The following is a 12816-nucleotide window of genomic DNA, read 5'->3' on the forward strand; positions in this document are numbered from 1 at the left end:
CGATTCAATATTGATTTTAGTGACCTCCGATTGGCGTAACCGGGTGTCATTACTGCCGACGTGAATTATGATTTTACTGAATGTAGCTTGTTGAATCTTTTGGACTGTGTTCAGCACAATATTCATTAGTGTTCGCCCAGGGCACCAAACAGCCTAGGACCGCCACTGGCTGTCTGTCATTAACATTTCACTGAGGCAGGTTGTGCTCCATCCTATTTTAAACATGCTGAGTTCACTCCTCTATTGAAACACTGGAGTCTTGATGCCAGCTCTGCTGGTGATTATCAGCCTGTTTCAAAATTGCCATTTGTGAGAAAATTATTAGAAACAATGTTAGAAAATGAGTTCAGGTCTTTACTATGCAAATGACAGATTTGTCACTCTGGCTTTAAAAGCAGCATCCATTGAGACTGCTCTCTTGAAGGTCTGTAATGATCTTTTAATGGTTTCTAATGCAGGGATTTTTTTCTGTAATCATTTCCTGTAATATTGACCATAAAATCCTACTTAATAGACTTCAGGTTTTGGCTGGTGTATCTGGCTCTGTGTTTGAATGGCTTTTACTTATTTCATAGGACTCTGTTAATAGAAACAAGTTCACCTCTAACATTGCCTCCCTGACCTGCAGGGTTCAAGAAGGTTTAGTTTGGGTCCATTTTTATTTTCTTTTTACATGCTTCCTGTTCGATGCTAACATAGCTGTGTCGCTAGCGATCACGTAGCACATCATTATATACCAGCTAGCCCAACTTCAGTAACCTTACAAACGTCACTGCTGTTTAGTTTTCTGTCTTCATTTATGTTGGAGGTGATAACAGAGCTGTACGTTTGAATTCTTTCAGAAATCTCTCAGTCAGAACATGCTATGTCATGCTTAGGTAACTAGGGAGCTAACTTCTCACTCCGTTAAATGTAATGAATTCTGGAAGTTAAACTTCATAGTTACACCTGGTAAAGCAGCAATGCTGGTCGTTTTATTAAAGATGGAAGAATTTAGGCAGTTTTTTAACTCTCAGTGATGCTGCAGTGTTTGTTTGACTTTGGGACCTGAAGGGGACCTCAAGTGGATGGAGTTTTGGACCCAGATTACTCCCAGATTTACGAGCACCTTAGTCCGACAAATACGGCAATAACGACGGCCCGCTTGCATGTTCTACAAAAAAAAAGTGCTTTGTTGTGTATCTGACGGACAAACACCAAACCAGTTAAGTTACACCATTTTTCTGGTTCATCCATTTCACTCAACAATCTGCTTTTCCCATTCTCCTTCTCCATTACCGCCGTGCTTTTTCGGCATTGCGCATGCGCGTTTTACCCATATTCTATTGCGATATTTTATTTTCTTATCGTAGCCTAGCATTGTACTGGTATTACCGTGAAAGGTATAATATGGCCCAGCCCTACTGTGACATATGGTCTCCTCGGCTGAACTGGAAAAAACTGTTCATACATTTGTGTCATTGTGTTTAGATTATTGTAATGTCCTGTTTACCAGCCTGGACAAATCATGTCGTTCTCGCCTCCAAGCTGCCAGACTACTAACATGTTCTAGCAATCTCATTCTGGACCCAAACACTGCTGATCCAGAACTCATCCTGTCTGAAGATCTGACCAGTGTGAGATATGGAGGAGAGAGACGGCAGAGAGGATTGACTGTTACTGCTCTGTCCTGGGCTCTGAGGGCTTTAACTCAGGGATTCACAGCTGGGATGTTGATGTTGGAGGCAGTACAGTGTGGGAACTGGTGTGTTAGCAGAGTCTGTGCAGCGGAAGGGAAGCATACTGTCTGGATTATGGACAATAGGCTTCTTCGAAGATAAAAAATTCTACCCAGCAGCTGAAACTTCTTTTTCAGTAGAGAAGAAGCTCCAGAGGATCAGAGTGAATCTGGACTGGAACAGAGGAAAGCTGTCGTTCTCTGATCCTGATACTAACACACACATACACACCTTCACACACACTTTCACTCACAGGATGTTTCCATACATCAGCACTGATGATGAAGTGAAGGTGTGTCCGTTGAAGGTGTCAGTGTCAGTGGAGCAGATGAGTTGAGGATGATGATATTTCTAATGTTGTTTCCTGTCAGTGAGTTGAAGCTGTTAAACTGCAGCTGTCCTCCTGCTGCCTCGTTGTTCCAAAGCTCTTTGTTTCTCTTTTAGTTCTCACTGTTTCTTTCTGTTTCTGCTGTCCACCTTTTCACATGGAAAATCATTTCACTGTTTTTCACTGAATGACTCCCCAAACTAGATTTGAAATTCTATCAAGTTTCTAATCATTACAAGTGATTCATGTTTCTATTTGATGTTTAAATGGAGATGATTTAGTTTGCTGGGATATGGACTGACATGTGTTGAATGGGAGGAGCAGTTTGTTGTTGTCTTCTTGTCTGTTTATGACAACAATAAATATATTGTTGAAACAATGATTCATGTTTAACTCCATATATGAAATGTTTCTGATATTTGAATTCTGTTCTTTTGTTTACTTTATTTAATTCCAATAAAAAATGATAATTCCAGTGTGGAAGTAAAGAGTCAGGTACTTGTGAAAGAAAAATGTAATCGTATTCAGGTATAACAATTATTTAATAAACCCATTGTGTAACAAGAAAACAGCTTTCTTTTAATTTTCAGGTCTCTGCTAAGAATGAAGTGAACAAGAGTTTTATTTACAATCATGTTGTGATAGTAATATTTACAGGTGCAAAAGCTAGGAATGAGCCTTGGATGAATGAACATGAACTATGAAGTCTTAGACAGAGTCAATTGAGAACCAGTAGGTTAGCAGACATTCTGGCGAAGGCTGGTCTTAAATACAACCGGCTTCATTAGTCCTAGGATTGATGAAGACTCTGCCTAGAGGATGAGAGCAGGGACTGTGGAAAATTACTGTGACTCACCCAGAACATGACACTATTTTTATCTGCTGGATAAACCGGTTTAAGATCAGAACACGGTGAACAAAAACAGCATAAATGAAGATGTACAAAAAGTCTCCATAAAAGGTTGATGATGTTTAGGAAAGCCGTCATACACTTGATGATTTGACAGTAGGACTGCTCTTATGAAGTTATCATGAATGCTTTAAAACATTTTTTAATCAGTGAGCTCAAATGACTAAGCTTTACACACTTATCTGTAGATTATCATCATTTCATGAACACGTACAAAGATTAAAAAAAAAAAAACAAGAAAAAAAAACAACTTTACTGCATTTTGTGGTGAATGGAAATTCCTAGGTGCCCAGGAGATTTAGCAGTACTGAGAACATTGGGGGCCCTGGTGGGAAGTGCTTAGGTAACAGAGGTCATGCATAGGCTGATTCAACACAGTCTTCCAAGATGTACAAGTGCAGTAAAATGTACCATCAATACATTTACTGCTGCACTTGCTGTAAAATTTGCTCGTGTGTTAGAGGAAAACAAAATAAAATATAAGAGATGTAGACTGAGTAGTGAAAATATTGTGATAGTTAGATTTTGCATCTGGCCATCACCTGACTCACCTGAGACAAACCGTCTTTTGTACATGATCCTTCATCTGTCACAGACTAGAGGCTCCACATAGGTTTGGACCCAAAGCAAACTCAAAAAAAAATGCATGAACTACTTACAAGGTTTATTTACAGGAAAAAAGCAAGACTGGACTGGAACACCAAGAGAAAAGAAATAAATCTTGAAATCATGAAGCGTACCTTAACACAAGCAGATGTTTAATCAAAGAGTTCATTGTATTTACCAGTTTCCAAAGGACATTCGTGGTCCTCATTTAAGTTAAAGCAGAGTGTATTTGTGTTAGAAAAGTCCCTAAAAGACACAAGTCTCAAGCATAGTTTTTTGGCAGTTTTTAATGGTGTCACATCTTTTTTAGGTTAAATTTAGCTATGACATCAGCAACCAAACTGTTGATGATAATCACTTTCTGGTAAGTTTTATGTTCCGAAATCCTCCATTATGTCTAAGATTTGGAAATACAGCAAAATCAAAATCAGGGCTAAAATGAAGAAATCCATCCTAAAATCATACAGAATGAACTTTAATACTGTACTTATTTGTGACCTGAGGTAAAGGGTGTTTTGACTGGCCCTCACTGAGGTTAGCAGTGTGTTTTACCCAAAATTGGTGAGTCAGGTGCACTGATGATTACTCATAATTAAATCAAATCTTTTAGTTATGTGAGAAATCTGATAGTTTTGCTTCAAAGTCTAAATAGATTCTACAAAAGTAATTAAAATTAAGAGTAATGTTGTGACATGTGCAGCTGGAATGGAGGAAAACCTGTTTTATAGCTTTTGAGCTGCTGGCAGGATGAAAGTCTAACTCTGGAATGAAGCACACCTAGGCTACAGGTAAAGCAACATTTTTCTCCTCCCCTCACATCACTTACATGCAACAAAACCAGGAAACAGGAAGTTCTTCTTCCTCAGTAAAGAGAGATGCACAGACGATCAGACTGAGCTCAGACCAAACTAGCAGCTTCCTCTGAGTGAGTCCAGCTACAGGAGAGAAAAGTGGAAAACTCCAACACTGCTGCTTCAAGCTGCTGACGCTCCACACACTGAATGTCAGTTTGAGCAAAAACACGACTCAAAGGAAGTTTCAGTGAAGGTGGTAGAGGAGGGAGGGGAGCCAGGACTGACTGTACTTCCTGTCTGCTGTTTTCAGCTTCACTCACAGACTCAATGGCTTCCAGATCAGAGGAGGATCTCTGCTGTCCGGTCTGTCAGGAGGTCTTCAGAGATCCTGTTCTTCTGTCATGTAGCCACAGCTTCTGTAAAGACTGTCTGAAGAGATGGTGGAGAGAGAGACCAACACACGAGTGTCCAGTTTGTAAGAAAAGATCAGTTTATGATCCACCTTTAAATCTGGCTTTAAAGAACCTGTGTGAGTCGTTCTTACAGGAGAGAGATCAGAGAGCTTCAGAGGCTCTCTGCAGTCTGCACTCTGAGAAACTCAAACTCTTCTGTCTGGACCATCAGCAGCCAGTGTGTGTCGTCTGCAGAGACTCAGAAAAACACACCAATCACAGATTCAGACCCATCGATGAAGCTGCACAACAACACAAGAAGGAACTTCAGGAAACTCTGGAGCCCTTAAAGAAGAAGTTAAAGGTTTGTGAAGAAGTTCAAGTGAAGTTTGATCAAACAGCAGAACACATTAAGGTCCAGGCCCGACACACAGAGAGGCAGATTAAGGAGCAGTTTAAGAAGCTTCACCAGTTTCTAGCAGAGGAAGAGGAGGCCAGGCTGGCTGCGCTGAGGGAGGAAGAGGAGCAGAAGAGTGGGATGATGAAGGAGAAGATGGAGGCTCTGAGCAGAGAGATAGCAGCTCTTTCAGACACAGTCAGAGCCACAGAGGAGGAGCTGAGAGCTGAAGACGTCTCATTCCTGCACAACTACAAGGCTGCAGTGGAAAGAGTCCAGCGCTGCCCCCTGCTGGATGATCCACAGCTGCCCTCAGGAGCTCTGATAGACCAGGCCAAACACCTGGGCAACCTGACCTTCAACATCTGGAACAACATGAAGGACATGGTCTCCTACACTCCTCTCATTCTGGACCCAAACACTGCAAATCCAGAACTCATCCTGTCTGAAGATCTGACCAGTGTGAGATATGGAGGAGAGAGGCAGCAGCTTCCTGATAATCCAGAGAGGTTTGATCGGGACTGCTCTGTCCTGGGCTCTGAGGGCTTTAACTCAGGGACTCACAGCTGGGATGTTGATGTTGGAGGCAGTACAGTGTGGGAACTGGGTGTATTTGCCGAGTCTATGGAGAGAAAGGGAAGCATACGGTCTGGATTATGGACAATAGGCTTCTTCGAAGAAAAAAAATTCTATCCAGCAGCTGAAACTTCTTTTTCAGTACAGAAGAAGCTCCAGAGGATCAGAGTGAATCTGGACTGGAACAGAGGAAAGCTGTCGTTCTCTGATCCTGATACTAACACACACATACACACCTTCACACACACTTTCACTCACAGGATGTTTCCATACATTAGCACTGTTGATGGTGGTAAAGTGAAGGTGTGTCCGTTGAAGGTGTCAGTGTCAGTGCAGCAGATGAGTTGAGGATGATGATATTTCTAATGTTGTTTCCTGTCAGTGAGTTGAAGCTGTTAAACTGCAGCTGTCCTCCTGCTGCCTCGTTGTTCCAAAGCTCTTTGTTTCTCTTTTAGTTCTCATGTTTCTTTCTGTTTCTGCTGTCCACCTTTTCACATGGAAAATCATTTCACTGTTTCTCACTGAATGACTCCCCAAACTAGATTTGAAATTCTATCAAGTTTCTAATCATTACAAGTGATTCATGTTTCTATTTGATGTGTAAATGGAGATGATTTAGTTTGCTGGGATATGGACTGACATGTGTTGAATGGGAGGAGCAGTTTGTTGTTGTCTTCTTGTCTGTTTATGACAACAATAAATATATTGTTGAAACAATGATTCATGTTTAACTCCATATATGAAATGTTTCTGATCTTTGAATTCTGTTTGATTAAAGACTTTCTTCATGACACAAATGAGATTTCAGTGTATTAATAGAACTAAATAAGCTCAGAGTTGAAAGGCTGGAGTATTATGTACGTGCTTCACTGTCAGGATCTTCAGGGGGATTCAAAGGGAAACATCAAACTGCTGTAATGAGATAAACTAGTTGGGCTGAACACACTTATCTGTAGTTTGTCTCCATCCAGGATCATCAGAATATAATGAACATGTGTGAAGAGCCACAAAATGCTGCTGCCCTCTCAGCATGATGAGCTCCAGCCTTTGTTAACAGGAAAACAGGAAACATGAGACAACTTTCAGAGACAGTAACCAACTGTGGCCACAAGATGGCAGCAGCTGATCTGAGATCCTTTATTGGACAGAACGACTCTGCTCTGCGACGTCATCAGCGACACGGCCTTCACTTTGATAGATCTGACGTCATGTCTGCACTGCGATGATGAAAGCTGATAAACACATTGTTATTGATCCATGAAATCACCTCTGTCCTCTCAAGTGTAGCTGTTTACAGAGCTGAAGAAGTCCTTCATCATCAAAACAGACAAACATGTATTTTCTGTATTAAGTGACGTCATCCTCACTCTAACCTCTTACATACATTCTGTTCAGTTTTCCTGCTGTAAGAAATAAACTGTGTGAAAATATAAATGCAGGGAAACATCCATTAATCACAGGTGAGCCGTTTGTTTCTGACTCACATTCAATGAGGCTTCAGGTGTAAATACCTCAGAAGTGTTTGTGAGTTCAGTAGAACCAGACCCAGTCAACCATCATGGCATCCACAGCACTACACAATGCAACAGAAAGGCCTTCATCATCTGCTGAACCACCTCTGAACCACGACGCTCTCCCTGCATCTAAAAGCTGTTAGTCAGGATGAGATGCTGCTGTGATCGCTCACAATTTACCTGTGAGATCTTTGTAAATATTGTCTTTGTTTCTGAAGGAAACACCTTTAGTCTGTTTGTATTTGGAGTGCAGATCTGGGCGTCCATCACTTTAACCTGCACACGTTTAGTTATTGAGTGTAGTTGATGTTTGGCAGCATTTTATAAGTGACAGTTCATGAACGGTGAAGGAACAGAGGACGCCTGACCATCCTACCTGTGTCAGTAAGAACACTTTAATCACAACTTCACAACTTAACACAACTGAAACCTGAATTCAGTGTTGCATAGTTTACTAACAGTGTGTGCTGACACTGAAGTTAGCAGTTTGTTTCCTAAGAGCTGCTGGGACAAACCACAGTGACCGGCTACAGAGTTTAGTTAAGGTGGTTCTAATATGTGACCTGTTGAATTATTTACAGGGATTTATTTTTCATTTAAAGCATCATTTGTGAAGTTTTTATGAAGTTTAGTTCTTTTATGTTCTTTGTGTAACGTTTAGATTTTCTTCTCTTGTGTTTTAACTCTTCAGGTTTCCTGTAACAGAGATGTAAACCACCGTTTTCTGATGGTGCTGCACTGTGACAGAAACACTGCCACTTTATTAGGCACACCTTGCTGACTGCAGGTTATAACCCCTGCTGGAAACATCCCCACAGATTTGGATCCTTATTGCCATGACAGCACCACACAGCTGCTCCAGATGCTGCAGGATGCTGGTCAGGGCTCTAAAAGTGAACCTTTACTGAAAGTAAGAAACCTGAGAGGAAATAAACTTTCGATCTAGTGGACACACGGAAAGAAGAAACAGGAAAACATGGCAGAGGCAACTGTTTCTGTTAGAAATGAAGAGGATGAACACCCTTGGCCTCATCTACAAAGCATGTTTCGCTTAAAAGCAGCACGAAAGAACAGCTTTATAACGCGGTATCTTCAGTGTGAGCCAAAATATAATTGTAGTAAAGTTACTGTCTAAACCAGACCTTCCCAAAGTGTGGGGCCCGTAGAGCCATGGGGGGGGGGGGACGCTTGGACACTGCCAGCACGGGCGCCCACACAAACGCAAAGCAGGAGATGAAGCATCGCTGAATATGTTTCCAAACCAACTTCATTCTAAGCCAAAGACTAGAAAATATGGTGAAGCAAATCTTCCCTTTGGCTTCACCTGCACAAGTGCTGAGGTAGGTCTCCCTGCAGAATTGGTTTTCCCTTCGTCAGAGCGCGCTGGGCTGTTTAAATCACGGACAAACAGGATCCCACATTCTTGATTTTTAGTTCACAAACACTTGTTGTAATAACTAACTACTCCTGACATTTTGGAGATGTGAGCTCTTTATACACTAAAGTTACAGCGGGATACAAATAACATCAGGCTGATCCTGCCACGATTTGTTCCCTCGGTTCAAATCACAGACAAACAGGATCCCACAGCTGTTTATGTTTTTAAACCCATTTTACACAGAGAGGCATTTTTTGAAAAATGTATTGATAGCAATGTTGAATATTATTACACAGGAAAAAAACAATAACATGTAAAATAATCACATCGTGACGCCTCTGCCTTTGTAAATGGAGGGACAGTAACTGCATGTTTATATGTAAGCATGTAAAACCTGCAGACAGTCAGATTAACAGTATTTTGTCTCTATCTGCCATTCTGCAATTCATCTCATGTAAACAATAATGTGGCGCACAGCGTGACGTGAAAATAGCCACATACCTTTGACGTTGCGTGACGAACTCTGTATTGCTCGTCATGTTACCTGAGATTAATTCTATGTTTACCTGTCAGCCTGGACAAATGTGCTGTGTGAAGGAAATTAAATTAAATCAGATCTGAACTGCTTACATTTAAGGAGCCTGTTCATATTTAATTGAAACATGAACCAGTGATTTTTCTGATTGCTGATTCCAAGATAGTCTTTGTGGAAATCCTGTTTGGCTTTTTGTTATTTTAATTCTCTTCTCTGTTTTCCAGAACAGTTCTCCACAGTCACTGTCCACATGGGTCAGTGGGACCAAGAAGCACTCTGCTAATGTGGGACTCTGACCAGCAACATCCAGCAAGACTCAGACAGCGTTTTCTATCTCCCAGCTGGAGGTTTTTGTTTGTCTGAGTCTGATTTTTGTTGAGCCTCACACTTGCAGAGGTAAGTCAGTTTGCAGAGATCCCTCCCACCCTGGCTTTTATGTGCTAGATTTCTTATCTGAAACAGTAATATTTCAGTGACTGCTGCTTATACCACAGGTTAATACACGCTACTGATCCCTGATGGGAGAATCATCACCTCTGCCAACAAAGAAGCCTGGTGGATATTTGTTTACAGTCTGATGATGGGACATCATGCTCTGCATCTTCAAAGTTTGCCTCCTCATTATTATTCATACCCAGTAATGTGAAGTATGCTTATATCTACTATAACTGAACAAACGTGGTGCTCTTCATTTATGGAGGCTGTTGAGTCTGAATGTTGGATGTTGTGTATCTCGTGTTCTCTGGGCTTTGTTGTCCTCAGTCTTTTCGCAGGATCAGAAAACAAAACCAGGAGGCGTGTAAATGTTTCTTCTCCATGATGTTTCTTCAAATGTTTCTTCTGGATGATGATAAGACTGTGACACGGGATGCCACCTTTGGTCTTGTGATGAAGCAAAGCTCAGGAAGAAGTGTGATTAAATGGTACCCACATGTGTGCTGCTGAGAAGGATGTACAGGGGCACCTGCAGCCAAATCCAAGCTTCAGGTTAGTTGTAGTTGCAGAACGCTATAGGACTGAGACATCTGAGGCATCAAATGTTTGATTAAACGGATGAAAAAGAGAAGTTTCTTCCCTATAATTATCACTTCTTAAAATCTGTAGCAACTTCAAGTCTGTCAGCGTGCTGAGCATGCTCAGAATGTGACAATATATTTTTGTTCAATATTTAATTTCTTTCAGTTGCAATTGTTAAATGAAAAAAAATAAAAATATATTCTTATAATTTAGCAAACTAATTTATCAAAAATATATATATACATATATCTGTATTAGTTTTAATAAATTAATTTGACACCTGTATTGAAAATACTATATTGTATTCATACAGAATCAGTTTGATATCATTGTTTGTCTGATTGTTGAAACTAAGAGCTACTTTGATCTGTTTAGATCTAAAGTATCCAAAGTTGAGCTCTGATGTTTCTTCACCCCTGTGTGTGATATGTGATTTCCTACATGCTGGCAGAGCAGAGCAGCAGTTTGTGCTCACAGATGGTGACGGTGTGGAGAGACGATGGTGTTTCCTCAGAAGAACCAGCAGAGTCACAAAGGACACCAGTCCATCTCAACACCTTGACTTGCTGACTGATGCTCGTCTGCACTGCACAGAGGAAATCAACTGACCGAGGTTTGTCCAGTGACGTGTTATGAAATGTATATTTGTTTTATGCTTACAGATATGTTTTTCTTGACAGGGGCTCTGCAGAGGTTAGACAAAGCAGAGAAAACATGTGCTTTACATTTTACTGTGATTTATTGAGATATTTGTTGCCTGATGTTCAGCAGGAATGGAATCAAAGGGAGATGTTTTTGCTGTTTTTGTAATGATGTAAGTAAATCTTCAATATTATTTATTTGCTTGGTTATATTAGGAGTGTTTCTGAGTGAGGGGGAGAGGAGTCATCATCCAGGTAAAGTGACGTGGATCAGTGGATACACTTGTCTCCCCTTTAAAGGAGACAATCCAAGTCATCCTTAAATGTTAGTGCTTTCAAATACACAAACATTTTTAAAGGACAAAAGTGAACATCCAACTTTGACTGTAATACAAAATAAATCTTTGCATGTGTGTTTTCAAACTCTCAGATGGGCAGGATATCAGTCTTGGACTGTCTAACCTGCCGGAGCAGCACTGAATGACCACCACACATGAGCATGTTCCTGCAACATTCAGCAGCTTTGTTCATCTGTGTGCTTCTGCTTTTGGTAAGTAGAGTTACCCAACTCCAGTAACTCTAAACACATGCCATCCATTTCTAACGGCCTGGTTACTTCCTGTCAGTTACTTTAGAAACCATGTGGTCACCTGACCTAACACTGTTTCTTCTTCTTCCCCTTAATGTTCAAGTGTCACATGTCAACCAGCTGGAGAGGAAACTACACCAGTGTACTGGGATGTTTCACCAACACGTGCCAGATGCTGTTCCTTCCTGGTGACATCACCAGAGACAGCCCCACCCACCTCAGGACCCATTGATTATGATGATTATAATGATGACAGCGAGCGGAACTAAGACTGTAAAAATCCACGACCAGAATGTTTAGATGCTTTCTAATTATTAATGAATACTGAGTTTTTGTCTCTCTTTTTTTTCTCATTTGTTACTAACAAAGTTCACCAAACTCACACAGTTTACATTCTGTATGTTTCCATCAAGGTTTATTTTTGTAGAAATCATTGTTTTTCTCCTTTTCTCTTTTTCTCTGTTGTAATTGATGATAATTCAGTGAATATACTGCGCTGCTTCCTTTTATTGCGTCACACATTGCTTTAAGTTTTTCAGTGTCCAGTTATTTTTTACTGCTGTTTGAATTCTCTGTATGTTTGACCCTGTAGACTGTTTGATGGACTGCTTGTCTTCCTGTTTGTAACCGCCGCCTGTTTTTGACTAAAGATTTGGATTTCTGACTTCAACACAGCCTCTGCGTGTCCTCCCTTTGTGTCCTCTTCCTCTGTGAATGTGTTGCATGTGTCACAGATTCATTTTATTAACAGCTTTCCCACAGTGAGTTGCATCAGCATTCATTCACAGCACATTTCAGAAGGATTCAGATTAATACAGTGATCTTATAGTCAGAATGATCCTGACAGAGTGCCACTGTGAATTATCTTTCATCAGGTAATTTTTAAAGTTCAGTATTTCAAAGCAGGAGTTATGAAGAATCATATTGGAATTAGGACTAATAATATGTACTTACAAAGTCTAATTTTTCTAATTATGTTAGAATATTGGAAGACAACCAACTTTTAGTGTTTTCCACATATTAATTATTCTGAAATAGAGATGGTGACCCTAACTGTACAGAAGCACACTAAACAGCTGACAATCTAACAAACATTATTGGCCTGAGCCGTCGTGCACAGTGAGTCTGATCCTTTGCTGTGAGAGTATGACAAGCATGTTTCTGGTCAGTTTGGAAGAAGTCTTCTTTAACATAAATAATGAGCCGACATTTTCCTCATGACACCAGCGATAAGCTCTGGACTCTCATTTTACCTGGACACGCCTACTGCTGATTCAGGAAAAATGCCCACGTTACCTGGTGAAAGTCACACTTTGTAACGTGCGGTGGAGACGAAGCCAGCTGCAGATGTGTGCAGGTGGATAGCGAATGAGCAACAACTTCTAACTTTCCACAAGTACTCATTTATTTTAAATATCAAA

At 40.6% G+C, this 12816-nt stretch overlaps 1 protein-coding gene and 1 long non-coding RNA gene across 3 annotated transcripts; both read left to right on the top strand.

Annotated features, from left to right (window-relative positions):
* The first annotated feature begins 4431 nt into the window (after positions 1-4431).
* LOC146389635 (nuclear factor 7, brain-like) lies at positions 4432-6722 on the top strand. The gene has a single exon (XM_084922983.1). The coding sequence runs from the start codon at positions 4684-4686 to the stop codon at positions 6067-6069; it is 1386 nt and encodes a 461-aa protein (XP_084779109.1). The 5' UTR covers positions 4432-4683; the 3' UTR covers positions 6070-6722.
* A 2633-nt stretch (positions 6723-9355) lies between these two features.
* Positions 9356-12069, top strand: LOC146389636 (uncharacterized). Of its 2 annotated transcripts, none has more exons than XR_014798977.1 (6): positions 9356-9544; positions 9643-10135; positions 10617-10778; positions 11023-11131; positions 11237-11356; positions 11499-12069. It is a non-coding gene; the product is annotated as an uncharacterized LOC146389636 (long non-coding RNA). The 2 variants fall into 2 exon arrangements; XR_014798978.1 differs by having other exon boundaries at positions 10627-10778.
* Positions 12070-12816: the final 747 nt, after the last annotated feature.

Source organism: Perissodus microlepis, chromosome 3 (genome assembly GCF_051167445.1).
Source record: "Perissodus microlepis isolate ML-2025 ecotype Zambia chromosome 3, ASM5116744v1, whole genome shotgun sequence".
Classification (NCBI taxonomy): domain Eukaryota; kingdom Metazoa; phylum Chordata; class Actinopteri; order Cichliformes; family Cichlidae; genus Perissodus; species Perissodus microlepis.